We start from the raw sequence: 16410 nt of genomic DNA on the forward strand, positions 1-16410 counted from the left end.
TTTCCTCATTAGAAGAAAATCTATTTGTGTTTTTGACGACCCACTCTTGTAGGTGATCACATGTTCTTCTCTCTTCTTAAAGAAGGTGTTGGCTAAGAAGAGATCATATGCCATTGCAAAATCCAAGATAGCTTCCCCAACCAAACACTTGATTCTCTCACAAGTCACCAGAAAAAAGAAAAACCCATGTAATTATAATCGTTTTGGGGTTGAAAAATTAGAGAAAGTTGATACCTTTGAGGAAGAATTTGAAGGTGGTATCGAGTTGCTGAGGCGAGAGGTAGAGAAAGAAAGCTGAGGAGTGAGAGGGAGCTTGAGAATGATCAGCTGAATACCAATAAGCAGAGAAAATCCAGAGAGAAGAAACGGAAACCAAGAATTGCAGTGGTTCAGTGACCAATGAAGAATGACGCAGAATACAAACAGTGGGAAACTAATTAACAAAGATTACAACTAATTAAGCTGGATTAATGACGTAATCCAAATTAAGATTTGATTTAGCAGGTATGAACATGATGACGGGTAGACCTGTAAATGGGTCGAGTTTATCGAATTTGGGTCGGTTTCAATCCAACCAATTAAGCTAACGGGTCATCCGAACCAAACTCATTAATATAACAGGTTATCCGAACCCAACCTGTTAATCAATACTTATACATATTAACTACGGAAATTATGAACTTCACCTGGTTGAAAAGGATTCCCAAGAGAGCGAGATCAGCAGCCACATTTATATCAGCATCATCAAAAATCACAGGGGGTGATTTGCCTCCTAGTTCAAGTGAAACTTGTTTCAGATTGTTTTTTGCTGCAGCCTGCATTATTTCAAGAACAAGCGTCAACATTACAAATCACGTTCTAGTATTGTCATTGAATTTCGTAACAATTTTTCACATAAAGGATTCAAATTTGAACGAAAGAAAGAGAATTTACTTTGTCAATGTCCATATGATGGCTGATGGCAGCACCAGCAGTCTTTCCAAATATGATTATGACATTGAACACTCCGTCAGGAACACTAGCCTTCATAAGAATTTACAAGAAGGGGTCAAAAATGGCGAGCCGCATTGGCAATAAACACGAACAAACGCAAAGAATGACTGAGCTTACCAACTTAGCCAGATGAGCACGGTATAATATAGATAGAGGTGTTTGCTCAGCAGGCTTGGTGACCATGGTGCAACCAGCAGCTAAGAGTTTATTTTTTGTTTTTAAGGCTTTATTAAAATTATTCAAACATCATCAACTAACAGGTGCTAACGGATCTAGCGGGTTGACCCAAAGTGACCCGTTATTTAACGAGTTGTTAACGGGTTCATCTGTTAGTGACTCGACCTGTTAAGCATCTACTCAAATACTAATATTAATGGGTCGGGTTAATGGGTTGGGTCCAAAATGCCAGGTCTAATGACGGGTCATTTCTCATTTGATATAGCCACTCCCTTTTCTTTCTGATTAACATCTCACAAAGACATTATTGTCCCTAATCCAACATTTCTTTTGCTTTCGAGATGTTTATTGACAATTCAAAATAGTCATTATAAACTACTTAACCATTTTGCAGTCATTTAGTATTACGGTTTAGTAATATTCTTTTTCATCTATAAATGAGAGGTTTTACATTCGATTATCGTCAAAGGTGAATTTGAACCACATTATTATTAGCCTATTGTAAAACTTAACTCAGTCTCCCACCCACTTAATATATATAACACTTTTGCATTTTTTTTTATTTGACAAGCTTTTCATGTTAAATGAAAAATAAAAAATAATTGGGATTAGTGGAGCTTTGTGGAGATTAGATTGTCTTAAAAGCTGCCAATTTTAGGGCATTTTGTTACAAAATATAATTAAAAGGTTGTCCAATTGTTGGAGGGACAAGGATTGTCTGCCCTCCTTGTTTCCGTGCCCTCCTATTTTGTGTGGTCACGGTTAAACCACGTCAACATTTTATATTGTTTTTTTATAGAGATAATAAGACAAAAATGAATAGTAATATAAAATGTTGACGTGGCTTAACCGTAACAACACAAATAGGAGAGCATGGGAGGGCATGGGAGGACATGGGAACAAGGAGGGCAGACAATCCTTGTCCTTGTTTGAGAAGCTTGTGGTGGGTGCCAATTCAAAAACAACTGGGAATATGATGACGTCAACAACTGAACGTGGTATTTTGCCGAGTCACATGTCAAGTAGTCTTTTGTCGGACAAACAAAACAAATCCCTAAGAAATGAAAACTGACGTCACGCATTTCGAGGCGTGTTTTTTTTTTCCTGATGTGTACCTATGTTGAAGGAAAATGATCATCGTTGGATCATTTTCCTAAAGATTCTAGAGATCTTGTGATCTTATTCGTTTATCGTACATTGTAAGATCATAAATCATTTCAAAATTTAAAATTTAAAATTAAATATGAATAGTTTCTAACGAAAACTGACTGTAAGATATATGATGAACGAGTGAGATCATGAGATTCCTAAGATCCTAAGAAAATGATTCGGAGAGGATTCTTTTCCCCTATTGAAATTGACCGGCACATGGGATAGCACACTATGTGTCACTAAACAAATGGTGGGATATGTGTGCTAAAAAGTTAATAACTTAAAAAATAAAATTTCTAACCATTTGTTTGATGACACGTGGTGTACCACTTGTGTTTCCGTCACAACTAAAAATTTCTTGTTGAAATGCGCAGTACCGGTGCCTCACCCAATCAGATTCACTACCAACCTTTGCATTTAGCCCAAATGTCTCCTTTTTTTTAATTTCTTTTTTCCAATCTTATTGTTCGAACGTACGTTTATTGGCTACTATTGGATTAGCATCATTTTTCTAGGTTCAGGGTTCAAATATCTCCGGTCTAAATCTTGAAACTTGTCTTGGATGAGAGCGTTACTGTTGTGGATTATAAAGCATTTTCTTTTAATTTTTTTTTCCTTTTGGAAAAAAGAATAACTTGATGCAAAAAGCCAAAAGTAAATAAACAACAAATATCAAAACAAACAGAATATTAAAACAAAATGGAGACTACAAAACAAAGAACAGTCCCACACTAGCAGCCAAACCCTTGGTCATATCTACACTTCATGGTTATCCGTTGCCAGAAAGGATGAAGACCAGGGATGTTAGCAATTATCTAAGAAGGGTCCTAGTAAGCGCTGCAAGACACTCCGATGCACGGTTTGCTGATAGGAGCATATTTATGCGCCTTAGTTAGCTAGTTCTTATGCATTTTCGTTATGTTTTCTTCGTTAAAGTAGTCTTTTAAGCTACTTTCATGTGTTTTCAGGTTTAAAGGACATATTACATGAAATGATGCAATTTGGAGCTATTGGAGCAAAAAGTGAGCTTGGATTGAAAAGGACATGCTTGGAACACAAGGTTGGGATGAAATTGACGAGTTGAAGATTTGAGGTTTCCTACTTGAAGTAGGAAAGCTAAGCCTAAAAGTTTCCATTTTGGGTTGATCTTTCCTAAACCGGAATGGCCTTGCGTTTGAGCAACATTAGAAGGTTCCGAAGCGTTGGAAGACACAAAGAAAGGTGTTAGAATATTTTCTCATCCTTGCCGTGGGTTAGGGCTTAGTTTCTCTTGGTTTTGGGCTTTTTAGAAGCCCTATCCACATTCCCACTATCCAGCCGCACCTTTCCCCTTCTAGAACACCTATTTCCTTGCCTTGCAAGGCTTTCTAGAAGCCCTAACCCTAGCCCACTTAATTGCCGCACCCTAGGCCCTTTTCTCACTAAAATTCTGATTGTTTAACCTATTTTTCTGGTGGATTTGGGTTTCTAGAAACCCTAATCTGATTTGCTAGGGTTTTTAAGTGCCTATATATATATTTCCACACACCTTGCCGCAGGGAGCATGCATACACAATTCAGAAATTCATCCAACCCTATTTCCCCACCTTGCCGCAGCCACCATCACCCTAATATCTCTTAGCCGCCACTTCTCCATCACACCAGCCACTTCCCCCTCCTTGCCGCAGCCATTCCTCTAATCCAGCCACCACTCTACACCTCCATACACCATTCTACACCTCCATACACTACCCATACCTCTTGCCGCACCACCATAGCATCCTAACTCCCTTCCTAAACCAAAATCACATCCAAAAAATCCCCTAAACCTTCTCTGCCGTAGCAAGGAGAAGAAGAAAAGAGGAGCTTGACGTGCAGAAATTCAAAGTGGAATTGTTGGGCGTTTTAGGTGTAATCTTTCTTATGTCTTCGATGTTTCAATTCAATAAACTTTGTGTTGTGAGTATGAGGAACTAAACCCCCTTAGTTGGGGGGTAATTCGAAACCATGTACATGCTTGCAATATGATTTGATTACATTCAGTTGTTATTTCATAAATTGTGGATTCAATTCGTTCATCTATTTGATTGATAACTTATTTGTGTATGTTGATTGAGAGTGCACGCTTAGTTTTCATGCATAAATATGATGCTAGATTATGAGGGAGTTTCACCTAATAGTTACAATCTTATAATCGCAAGTAGTGAAGGTTGCTTGAAAACGATCGCGTTGAATGAATTCTTAGCATAAGTTTCATGCAATTCATAGTAACAAATGCTTCGTCAATGCTTATGTTTTTCATAGAACATAATGATTCTTGCTTGTATCTCTATTATGCAATTCATGTAGGGAACTTGTAGGGAATGTTTTGGGTTGTCGTATGCAATCATCCAACTTAATAACTTGTGGAAAAACTGAGGGTTAATTAGTGCAATTCACGGTTAATTTGGGGCGTTGAGTATTTATAATTTATTGGAAGAACAACTGAAAATCGTTTCGTTTGCAAGTGTAACATGTGTGGAGAAGAACCTCCTAACTAGCATTTTATCCATCCTTTCCATCCAAAAACGTTTTACAATCTGTTTAGTTTTAAGTTTCTGTTTTGTTTTCAATTTTCGTCCAAAACAAATCCCCCTTTATTTTGAAGTCTTAGATTAGTTATAAAGTGTTTTGATTTGTGTTTCTAAGTGTTTTGATTCAAGTTTTCACTCAAATTCGTCCAAGTTCTTGTTAGGTTCTCAAAACTGCCCAGAAAGTGGTTTTTAGGCAGTTTTGAGTCATTAGGTTGCTGTTTTGAGTTTTAGGTTTGTTTAAGTGTTTTAACCTTTAGTTTTGCATCCTTTGAGTCTAGTTTAGTGTTTTAAACTTTGTTTTTGAGTTTTTAAGTCAGTTTCCAAGTGTTTAGCAATCCCTCCTAATCCCCGGTCTAGAACGATCCCTACTTACATCTCTACTACAATTTGACAAAAGAGGGTTTAATTTGTGTGCTTATCTATTTCGCATCATTTGCATCTCGATTCACCCACGATCAGAGGAGACGGTCAAAATAAGCTTTTAGGGCTCTGATTTCTTGTAGTATAAGGAAGATTGACCAGTGAGTAGAATGCTTCTCACTAGTCACTACTATGCACTTGTTCGTGTCAGGAATTTTCGTCGGGGATGTTTCCTGGCCGACGAGCACACAGCTCCCCTGGAGGTTGGCGCTGGTTGAGGGCTGCTGTCGGGCTTCTGTTTCACTATCGGGCGTTGTCGGGCAAGTCTCGTCGGGTAATACTCTTCGGGCAAGGCTGAAAGAGAAGGACAGCGTTAACTTTGAGAGGTGCCTTTGTGGGGCCTTAGGTGTAGGCCTTGAGGCTTCCAATCAAGGTTAACATTTAAGTGCTCAGGCGTGCCACTGCCATCTTTAGCATGGCAGATGTAAAATGGTTGTCGTGCTTTAGTTGTATATATATATATGTATCCAATAAACCGTGTTAGTTATAACAGGTGCCTTCGTGGGGCCTTAGGTGTAGGCCTTGAGGCTTCCCATAAATAACTAAACCAGTGCTCGAACACATCATATTTGTTCTCGTGATTGCAGGAGTTTTCTAACTATTATACTTCTGATTACCCGAATCCAAGAAGTAGAATGGACCCAAATAGGTGCCTTTGTGGGGCCTTAGGTGTAGGCCTTGAGGCTTCCCATTAGAGTTCAGTCTTACACTTAGACTCTTTAGATCGATGAACGGAATGAATCCAAATGGATGCCTTTGTGGGGCCTTAGATGTAGGCCTTGAGGCTTTACATTAGAATTCATTCCATGCTCAAGCGCTCTATGGTAATCATGATATAATAGAAAGAAAACTAGAAGGTAGGTTGATTACTTGCGCCCCAAGTAACTTCGGACTTCTCGTTTATCAAGGACTGTCGTGGATGGGTTAAGTCCACATAAAGTTCTTTTTTATGCCTTGAGGCCAAGGACTTTTAACTGATCAGATTTACATGCCCGAGGGCTTAGGACTTGGATCTGGTTTGAACACTAACGATATTTTCAAATCGGATTCAAGTACTGAGAAAACCCATTAATAGTCATGTTGCTAGAAATAACTTGCATATAACTGGAAGTATACAACATATTGAAAAGAAAAAACTAAAGCAAAGAAGGTTGGGCAAGGTTAAACCTTATCGGGTAAGGTTGCTCGTCTTGCAGGTTCCTATCTTTGTAGTTTTGTCAAAGGTCTGAAAGCTTGGAGGGGTAGAGAGAGAGAGATTACAAAAGATGAATCGATACTACAGCAAGGTTGAACAAGGTAGCAGAGCTATTACAAAGGGTTGAAGAGAGGGTTATCCTGAGAGGGATGAAGGTTTGTCCCGAAAGGGATAAAGGCTGACTACAGCTTTGTTTTGAAGGCAAATCTGGCTTTGAGCAGAGTTTGTGCTTGCATTTGTTTGTTTGATTGAGTGTCCTTAACCCTGGATTTTCTTTCTTCTTATATAGACAACTCGGCTTGGCCCTTGGTAGCAACAGCTTTGCCCGAATGCGGTTTGAGGGTGATGACTCATCAGCTATTTTACATGTAATGCCATCATAAAGTGCTTTATGGGCTCTGTAGCTGATCAGTCTACACCACTTGGCCTTTGGGTAGGTAAGCAAGTGGTCTTCATGAGCTGCACCAAGTCAGAAAAGGTCTTTCCCTGCCTTCTGGGCTTCCACTGGGCTTCGACTATCTTCCCTTTCGGGCCTCCTTTTGGGTCAACTCCTTTCTTGAGCCCAAAGTTCAAGTTTTGATCCAAACAGTGCCCCCTTCAATCAATATTTAGCCTGGAATTCCAGGCGCCAATATTGATTGAATATCTGCATGCGTGTATCTCAATCTTTTGGAACTTCGTGTTTCCTAGACAGGATGGAGGCAACCCCGTGCCTCTTGCGCTTCTCACGACGTCTGAACTACCCTCTGGCTTTTTCTATAAATTCTGGTTTGGAAGTCTTCTGTCAAGCCATCAAATCTTCTTCACTCTTTTCATCTCCCTCGAGCGTTCAGAAATTGAGAAATGGGTTCCTTAGGCTTTGAGTGGGGTTTCCTCAAACTCCCTTTTCGTGAAAAAAGGGCTTTCCTCAAAAGACTGATGTCTCCAACATCCTTGGTCGAACACCTCACTATCTCCAACACCCTTGGTCAGATGGTTTCCTCTCGCAGGCTCGTCGTCCCGCTTGTTGCGGTGATAAATCGGGCTTGACCATCACATACGGCGATGGTCCTGTCTGAGGATCCTCTACCAGGCCCATGTTGGCCGCACAACCCGATCACTTGATCAGGTTCCATCCATGAAGACATCGGAAAATCAGCTGAAGATATCATTGCATCCAGGAGGAGAATTGATTGTAATACATTGGCTTTGAATCTTTTGTAAATTTCATCAATTTGTCGAAATGAAATATACATTATCTCAGCAACTCTTGTCTTTCTATCTTCTTGAATGTTTGATAAATACGCATTGCATAATGATATCCCGAAGCTTTGCTTTACTTCGCATCCTCTTCGATATAACAATCTCTGACATCCCACAACGTAGGACAATATTTCTTTAAGAATTTAACGTTAATGGGATGTTTATGTTTGTTTCCTTCAAGGTCCGCCAGGTAGTAGCCCCCTCTATCTAGAACATGGCTAATAATGAAAGGACCTTCCCATGTCGGGCTCCATTTTCCAAAGCCCCTGAGCTGAGCTCCTAGAGGGAGGATTGTCTTCCATACTAAATCCCCTTCCTTGAAAGATTTCATCTTCACCTTCTTGTTGTAAGCTCGGGCAACAGCTCGCTTTCCTTCTCGGATCTGGTTCAAAGCTTCAATTCGGGCGGCATCCAAGTCCTCAATCCCTTGACACATGGCTTCGATATACTCTTCACTATGCAACCCAAACTGATTTTGAATTCTTACAGAACTTACGTTGATTTCCACAAGGAGCACTGCATCTTGCCCGAAAGTTAAAGCATAAGGAGTTGTTCCTGTTCCTGCTCTCTTAGAAGTTCTGTACGCCCACAAAGTGTTCCCCAGATTTTCATGCCATCTTTCTGGACTATCCATCACCATCCTTTTGATAATGTTGACCAGGATCTTGTTGCTAGCTTCTGCCTGACCATTTGATTGAGGATAGTACGGACTGGACTGGATCATCTTTATATTGTACTTGCTTGCAAATTCCTCAACTTCTTTTGAAATAAAAGATGGCCCACGATCCGTTACTATGGTCTCGGGCACCCCATATCTGTGCAGAATCTTGGTCTCGATAAAATTCTTGACTGTGGCTGAGTTTATGGTTTTTACTGCTGATGCTTCCACCCACTTGGTGAAGTAATCTGTTGCTACAATTATGAAGGTATGCCCTTTACTAGAAGCTGGATAAATTTGCCCGATGAAGTCCATCGCCCATCCTCTGAAGGGCCAAGGCTTGACCACTGGATTTAAAGTCACCGAGGGCACATGCTGGAAAGGTCCGTGCCTCTGACATTCTTCACAACCTCGGGCATAAGACTTGCAATCTTTTTCCATGTCGGGCCAGAAATAACCATACCTCCTAAGCAACCATCTCATCTTCGTTCTAGCCTGGTGTGCTCCACATACTCCTTCATGTACTTCGGCCATTACCCTCATGGACTCTTCTTGGCCCAAGCATTTCAATAGTAACCCATCTGGAGTTTTTCTTAGCAAGTTTTTCGCCCACAAGACATACTTGGTTGCTTGCTGTCTATCCTTCTTGCTTGTAGGTGAAGAAGGATCTCTCAAATGATGAACGATAGGTGACCTCCAATCTTCTATTTCGGCCTCAAATACCATTATATCTAGACTGAATCCCCTTTCTAAGATGGAAGGAAGGTTTCTTCTTTGGATCTCGACATCTACCCCATATTTCCTCTCCTGTATTGGCACTCCTGAGGCTAGTTGTGCCATCTCGTTAGCCGCTAAGTTGGATCCTCTGGGAACATGATTGACCGAGATCTCAGAATCCCAGAAACTCAATAATTGCGTGGCTGCCAAGTAATATCCTGCCATGGTAATATGTCTGCATTTGAACTCCCCATTTAACTGGTTTATTACTAACTCTGAATCCCCAAAGACCTCTACCTCCTCTGCCCCCAGATCCATCAAGATTTCCAGACCGATAATTAAGGCCTCATACTCTGCCTGATTATTAGTATTCCCTTGGTAGTCCAAGAGAAATGAATAATAATGATAAACTCCCTGAGGGTTTACAATTACAATTCCTGCTCCTGAAGCATTCTGAGTGTGGGATCCATCAAAATATAACTTCCAAGGAGTGATCCAGAGACCAGCCACTCTTTTTATCTCTTGCTGGACCCAGTCTTCTTTGCCCGAAATATCTTTTCCCGGCGGGATCCAAATGCTAGTAACTTCTAAGCTTCCAGGGATATTGATCACCTTACTTGAAGATTCTTGATGCTCGGTCAGGAAGTCGGCAATTGCTTAGCCTTTGACTGCCCTTTGGGGTACATACTGAAAACTGAATTCCGATAAAGCTAGAATCCATTTCCCAATCCTTCCTGTGAGTATTGGCTTTAACAACATGTACTTTATCACATCTGTCTTGGCGATGATGTGCACGTGACAAGGTAACATGTAATGCCTTAATTTACTGGCAGTGAAATATAAAGCCAAGCATAATCTCTCTACTGAGGAATACCTTGTTTCTACCTCGGTCAGAATTCTACTAAGATAGTACACTGCCTGCTCCTTTCCGCCTTCATTATTTTGGGCTAGCAAGCTCCCGATTGACTTTTCAGAGGCAGAGATATACAGCTTCAAGGGTTTTCCCCTTTGAGGTGGCACCAATACTGGCGCAGAAGTTAAATAGGCCTTGATGCTGTCAAAGGCCTGTTGGTGCGGTGGTCCCCATTCAAATTTCTCTTTATCTTTCAACCTTAGTAAAGGAGTCAGGGGCTGGATCTTGCCTGCTAAATTAGCAATGAATCTCTTCAAAAAGTTAATTTTGCCCAGTAACCTCTGGAGTTGCACCTTGTTGGTAGGTGAAGGTGACTCCATTATTGCCCGAGATTTGTTCTTATCCACTTCTACACCTCTTTGATGCACTAGGAATCCCAAGAAGTTGCCTGCTCTTACTCCAAACGCACACTTCTTTGGATTCATCTTCAATTTGTGGATCCTCATCCTTGCTAATGTCTGTCTGAGATCTTCCAGATGCTGTTCTTCTGTCTTGGACTTTACCACTATGTCATCGATGTATACCTCCATGCTCTGGCCAATTAGATCATGAAAGATGGCATTCATTGCCCTCTGGTAAGTTGCACCAGCGTTTTTGAGCCCGAATGGCATGACCAGATATTCATATGCCCCCACATGACCGGGACATCTAAAAGCTATTTTATGTATATCTTCTGGAGCCATCTTTATCTGGTTATACCCGGCATTCCCATCCATAAAAGATAGGACTTTATGTTTTGCTACTGCATCTATGGATAAATCGGCCATGGGCATGGGATACTCATCATTTGGTGTAGCGCCATTAATATTTCTGTAATCCACACAACATCGTACCGCTTTTGTTACAGCTTTTAAAACAGGTACGATGTTGGCCAACCACTCTACATATTTAGCTGGTCTGATAAAGCCAGCTTTCACTAGCCTTTCAATCTCTTCTTTGACCTTTTCTTCTATCTCCTTTGACATCCTCTGTGGTGCTTGCTTGACAGGTTTATATCCCTCTTTGATGGGCATTCTATGTTCTACCAAGGTTGGATCTAACCCTGGCATCTCGGTATAATGCCAAGCAAAACAGTCTTTGAATTCTTGCAAAAGACAAAACAATCCTTGCCCAATCATCAACCCCCAATAAACCACTGATCTGTATTGGTCTCGGGTCCTCTTCTGTTCCTAAATTAATAACTTCCAGAGGATCCTGGACTTCTGGTGGTGGCTTATCCGGCTCTGTACACAAAAATTCGACCAGCTCTGGGCTCTCGGGCAAGTCGTCTGGCCCATCTAGATCATAGATGCACTCGGCCATTTGAATGGCCCTATCCAGTTCTTCCCTGCAATCCTTGCTTTCATTCTGGCTGGTTGAAGCTTCCCCCTGCCATTCATGCTCTTCTCTGTCCAAGAACTCCATTTCTTGTCTTCTTCCCTTCCCGTATACCAGCAGTCTTTTAATCAGGGATCTAACTGCCATTACCTGATCCATTTTCTTTTGTCCAGTCATTGATGGTGTAGGGGATTTGGGAGGATACAAGGTCTATCCCACTCCTCTCTAGTAAGGAGCATTCCTTATTCCAAAAGCTTTTGGGCCGTCACCTTGGTAGGGCGGCCGTTCTCGTCAGCTCCTGAACATTTCAAGATTCCTACATTGGGGTTGTAGAAACTTGCTTCCGCAATATTGGCTGTGGGGAGAAATGATCGTGATTCGGCCTCTATCATCTCCCAAAAGCCTGGTCCTTCTGTGCCCGCTTCATGATAAATAGCCACTTGTTGATGAAGAGTAGAGGGTATGGCCAAACCTTGGTGGATCCAATATCTTCCGAGTAAGGCCCCATAAGTGGAGGTGCAGTCTACCACAAAGAATGCCAGCATTATCTTTTTAGATCCCAGATCCACTTCTAGAGGCAATATTCCATGAGTCTTAGTGATAGCGCCTGAGAAGCTAGAGACTGTGAGGTCTGTGGGAATAAGATCCTCCGTACCTCTTCCCATTTTCTTCATCTGCTTGGCTGGTAACACATTAACAGTTGTTCCTCCATCAATTAGAATTCTTTTGAAGGGCACACTTTCTAAGTGGGCTGTAACGTATATGGGTTTCAGATGATTGGCCAACGAGCTGTTCGGGCGGCTAAACACCATCTCGTCTGTGTAAATCCTTAGAGGACCGCCTTTGGATGCTTCTGAGGATTCAACCTTGCCCGAGCTTTCTTCTTCAACTACCTCTATATTGACATGTGCCATCATTGGCTCAGTTGTCAAGTAATCACCCTCTATAGTAGCGGGTTGATCAGGTTTGGCACCAAACGTGGCAGACAACACATATGTCATGTTGATATGGAAATTATTAGGCTCGGGCGGACCTTCTTTATTGTCCCCAATCTGGTCCATAAATTCATCCAACCAGGCCATCGCATCAGCTGGAAGTAATGGTTTTGGTGCCCCCTCCTGTTGCTATTGATTCATGCCCGCATACAGTGTTTGTTTTGGAACTTCACCAAAAGGATCCACCAATGGCAGAGAAGATGGTCTCCTTTCAGATGAAATAGTTTCAGCATGGGTAGGACCTGGCTTCCACTGAGGAGTTAGCATCATGATTAGATCTTCTTGAGCTCTCCTCAAGATCCTGTACTTCCCGGGGTGTTGGCTCTGAGCACGTGATTTCCCTCGCCTTCTGTCTTGCTGTTGGCTTTTTCCACCTCTTTCTTACTTCTCCATCGGAGCTGACTACTTCTTCCAGATGTTGTTTTCTCCAACTTTTGATTTTTGGAGGCTTAAGATGTTGTGGGGGTCTTTAAGGAATTCATGTAGGCTTTGTGCTGCCTTTGAACCCTCCTGACCATAGAGGCTCCCATCGGTTTAGTAGGCTGTCCGTTCTTCCCGACTACATACCATTTTCGCCCGAGGTGGGTAGGATTTCCTTTTCTACCAGGATTGGTCATGCTATCAATCTTCTTGATTTCCCTCCCCATCTGGCCACATTGAGGATGATCTGCACCCCTTCGTATTTTGGCTTCCATGTCTTCCGCTTCATCAGAAACTTCATGGTTTCGAAATACTTCTGACAAAGCTTTGGGTTGGGAATCACCTCCTAGTCGTTGAAAGACGCTTCGGGAAGTGTCCTTTTTTGTCGCCTGCTTAATCTTTTCGCGGGCTTCTCTTCTGACGTTTTCCTCCTTTCTCCTGATTAGTTCACGGTCAATAAGTACTCCAGCCGGGGGAATTTCAAGCTCACACTCGCATTGGCACTTACTGCACATAACCATCCCCTTAATTATGGCTGCTTTTGGATATTCGGGTGTTTTAATCACCCTTCCTGTAAGTTTTTCAGCCAATCTCTTCTCTTCTGGTTCCTTTGTAATTCTTTCTTTTCCCTTCTCAGCCCATGTCATATTGATCATATTTACAAGGACTTCTGAAAAGGGAACTGCAGGTTTGTCTACCACCAGCTCTTCAGGCGGGCTGGTTTTAAGTCTCTTTCCCTCGGGAGGAACTAGGTCTGTTTCTTCTCTAAAGCCTGTGGAAGCTTTCTCCAACCTTTGCAACATTTGTAGTAACGTGGTTTGTAAACCTTCTGGCATTTTGACATATATCTTCTGATCGGGGAAGTCCCACCGGGCGTGCCAAAACTATGTTCGTGTCAGGAATTTCCGTCGGGGATGTTTCCTGGCCGACGAGCACACAGCTCATCTGGAGGTTGGCGCCGGTTGAGGGCTGCTGTCAGGCTTCTGTTTCACTATCCGGCGTTGTCGGGCAAGTCTCGTCGGGCAATACTCTTCGGGCAAGACTCTTCGGGCAAGGCTGAAAGAGAAGGACAACGTTAACTTTGAGAGGTGCCTTTGTGGGGCCTTAGGTGTAGGCCTTGAGGCTTCCAATCAAGGTTAACATTTAAGTGCTCAGGCGTGCCACTGCCATTTTTAGCATGGCAGATGTAAAATGGTTGTCGTGCTTTAGTTGTATATATATATATGTATCCAAGAAACCGTGTTAGTTATAACAGGTGCCTTCGTGGGGCCTTAGGTGTAGGCCTTGAGGCTTCCCATAAATAACTAAACCAGTGCTCGAACACATCATATTTGTTCTCGTGATTGCAGGAGTTTTCTAACTATTAAACTTCTGATTACCCGAATCCAAGAAGTAGAATGAACCCTAATAGGTGCCTTTGTGGGGCCTTAGGTGTAGGCCTTGAGGCTTCCCATTAGAGTTCATTCTTACACTTAGACTCTTTAGATCGATGAATGGAATGAATCCAAATGGATGCCTTTGTGGGGCCTTAGATGTAGGCCTTGAGGCTTTCCATTAGAATTCATTCCATGCTCAAGCGCTCTATGGTAATCATGATATAATAGAAAGAAAACTAGAAGGTAGGTTGATTACTTGCGCCCCAAGTAACTTCGGACTTCTCGTTTATCAATGACTGTCGTGGATGGGTTAAGTCCACATAAAGTTCTTTTTTATGCCTTGAGGCCAAGGACTTTTAACTGATCAGATTTACAGGCCCGAGGGCTTAGAACTTGGATCTGGTTTGAACACTGACGATATTTTCAAATCGGATTCAAGTACTGAGAAAACCCATTAATAGTCATGTTGCTAGAAATAACTTGCATATAACTGGAAGTATACAACATATTGAAAAGACAAAACCAAAGCAAAGAAGGTTGGGCAAGGTTAAACCTTATCGGGTAAGGTTGCTCGTCTTGCAGGTTCCTATCTTTGTAGTTTTGTCAAAGGTCTGAAAGCTTGAAGGGGTAGAGAGAGAGATTTCAAAATATGAATCGATACTACAGCAAGGTTGAACAAGGTAGCATAGCTATTACAAAGGGTTGAAGAGAGGGTTATCCCGAGAGGGATGAAGGTTTGTCCCGAAATGGATAAAGGCTGACTACAGCTTTGTTTTAAAGGCAAATCTGGCTTTGAGCAGAGTTTGTGCTTGCATTTATTTGTTTGATTGAGTGTCCTTAATCCTGGATTTTCTTTCTTCTTATATAGACAACTCGGCTTGGCCTTTGGTAGCAACAGCTTTGCCCGAATGCGGTTTGAGGGTGATGACTCATCAGCTATTTTACATGTAATGCCATCATAAAGTGCTTTATGGGCTCTGTAGCTGATCAGTCTACACCACTTGGCCTTTGGGTAGGTAAGCAAGTGGTCTTCATGAGCTGCACCAAGTCAGAAAAGGTCTTTCCCTGCCTTCTGGGCTTCCACTGGGCTTCGGTTATCTTCCCTTTAGGGCCTCCTTTTGGGCCAACTCTTTTCTTGAGCCCAAAGTTCAAGTTTTGATCCAAACAGCACTCTTTCGAGTCACTCTCAATGACGATATTTTTGAAATCTTAGCTTTTACTAACCTTAATCCTTCTACTACAGCCTGAAATTTTAATTGCACAGATGATGATGCCTGACAATAATTCGCTAAACCATCAACCAGATCCCCATTGAAGTCTATCACCACTACACCAAGCCCAGCATCACCCGGATCTTTGGACCAAGCTCCATCACAATTAACTTTCACAAAGTTCTCCAGATGAGCTAACCATGTCGAGAGAAGGGGGGTTGGAGCTGTTTAAGGAGTAATTTGGCTCACTTAAGGGGTTTGAAGAGTCTGTACAAACTCATTATTGTAGCGAGATGCCAAATTTGAGATCTCAAGAAGAGATGGGGGATAGACTTGCCTGTTTCATGAATAAAAGAGCACCTAGCCTTCCATATTTGCCAACAAGTAAACGGTAAGTAGTAAAAGTCCATTGCTTCTCATTCTTTGTGAAAACCTTAGCGTCTATAATCCTCTCAAGCAAAGCATTCAGGAAGGAGAAAGCTTGCAGATTAGGCCTGAAAGCGTTGTTGCTTGCATGTCAAGCCATCATGGACCAAGGGCATAAGAAGAGGATGTGCTCAATGCTCTCAAGTAACTCATTACATATAGGACACATAGGAGTTCTACTTAACTTTCTCTTGTACAGAGATTCAAAAGAGGGGAGAAGGCCAGACACAACTCTCTAAAGAAAAAGTTTTCTTTTAGGAAGAGTATGACATTCCCAAATCTGATGAGACAAACTTGCCATGCTATTTGAGTGACTAAACTCTTCCCCACTATCTAATGATACCCTGACTTAACTGTATATGTGCCATTATTGGTCTAGGGCCAAACCATGCGATATAGGGCGTCCCTCTCTTCAATAGGCATCTGCCAAATGGCTTGTGCTTCTTCTTGACTGATTAGCCTCTGAATTTGTGACATATCCCAACTATAAGAATCCCAATTAGTACCAGTTTGGCACAACTGAAATTATTAAAAAAAGCATATATGAAAAAAAGTTGGGTCTTTTTAGTGTTTGGTAAACACACTAAAACCAACTTTTTTTCACCGTTGAGGGTGAAAAAAAGCCAAAATCCTAAAGCAGCAAATC

At 41.8% G+C, this 16410-nt stretch overlaps 1 protein-coding gene across 1 annotated transcript; it reads right to left on the minus strand.

The window, feature by feature from the left end:
- Nucleotides 1-644: 644 nt before the first annotated feature.
- LOC139187592 (aldehyde dehydrogenase family 2 member C4-like) lies at nt 645-1176 on the minus strand. Its single transcript, XM_070812279.1, has 3 exons — nt 1111-1176; nt 934-1023; nt 645-815 (listed from the first exon to the last, which is right to left on the minus strand). Exons 1-3 carry the CDS (start codon nt 1174-1176, stop codon nt 645-647), a joined length of 327 nt encoding a protein of 108 aa, XP_070668380.1.
- Between the last annotated feature and the right edge of the window lie 15234 nt (nt 1177-16410).

Source organism: Malus domestica, chromosome 02, assembly GCF_042453785.1.
Source record: "Malus domestica chromosome 02, GDT2T_hap1".
Classification (NCBI taxonomy): domain Eukaryota; kingdom Viridiplantae; phylum Streptophyta; class Magnoliopsida; order Rosales; family Rosaceae; genus Malus; species Malus domestica.

Bases quoted from the DNA above. Each gene is read 5' to 3' on its own strand.
- LOC139187592 (XM_070812279.1), bottom strand. From the start codon at position 1,176: ATGGTCACCAAGCCTGCTGAGCAAACACCTCTATCTATATTATACCGT. The intron at 1,024-1,110 runs GTAAGCTCAGTC...ATTCTTATGAAG, and splicing joins GTGCTCATCTGGCTAAGTTG to GCTAGTGTTCCTGACGGAGT. The intron at 816-933 runs GTAAATTCTCTT...GAAATAATGCAG, and splicing joins ATCATATGGACATTGACAAA to GCTGCAGCAAAAAACAATCT.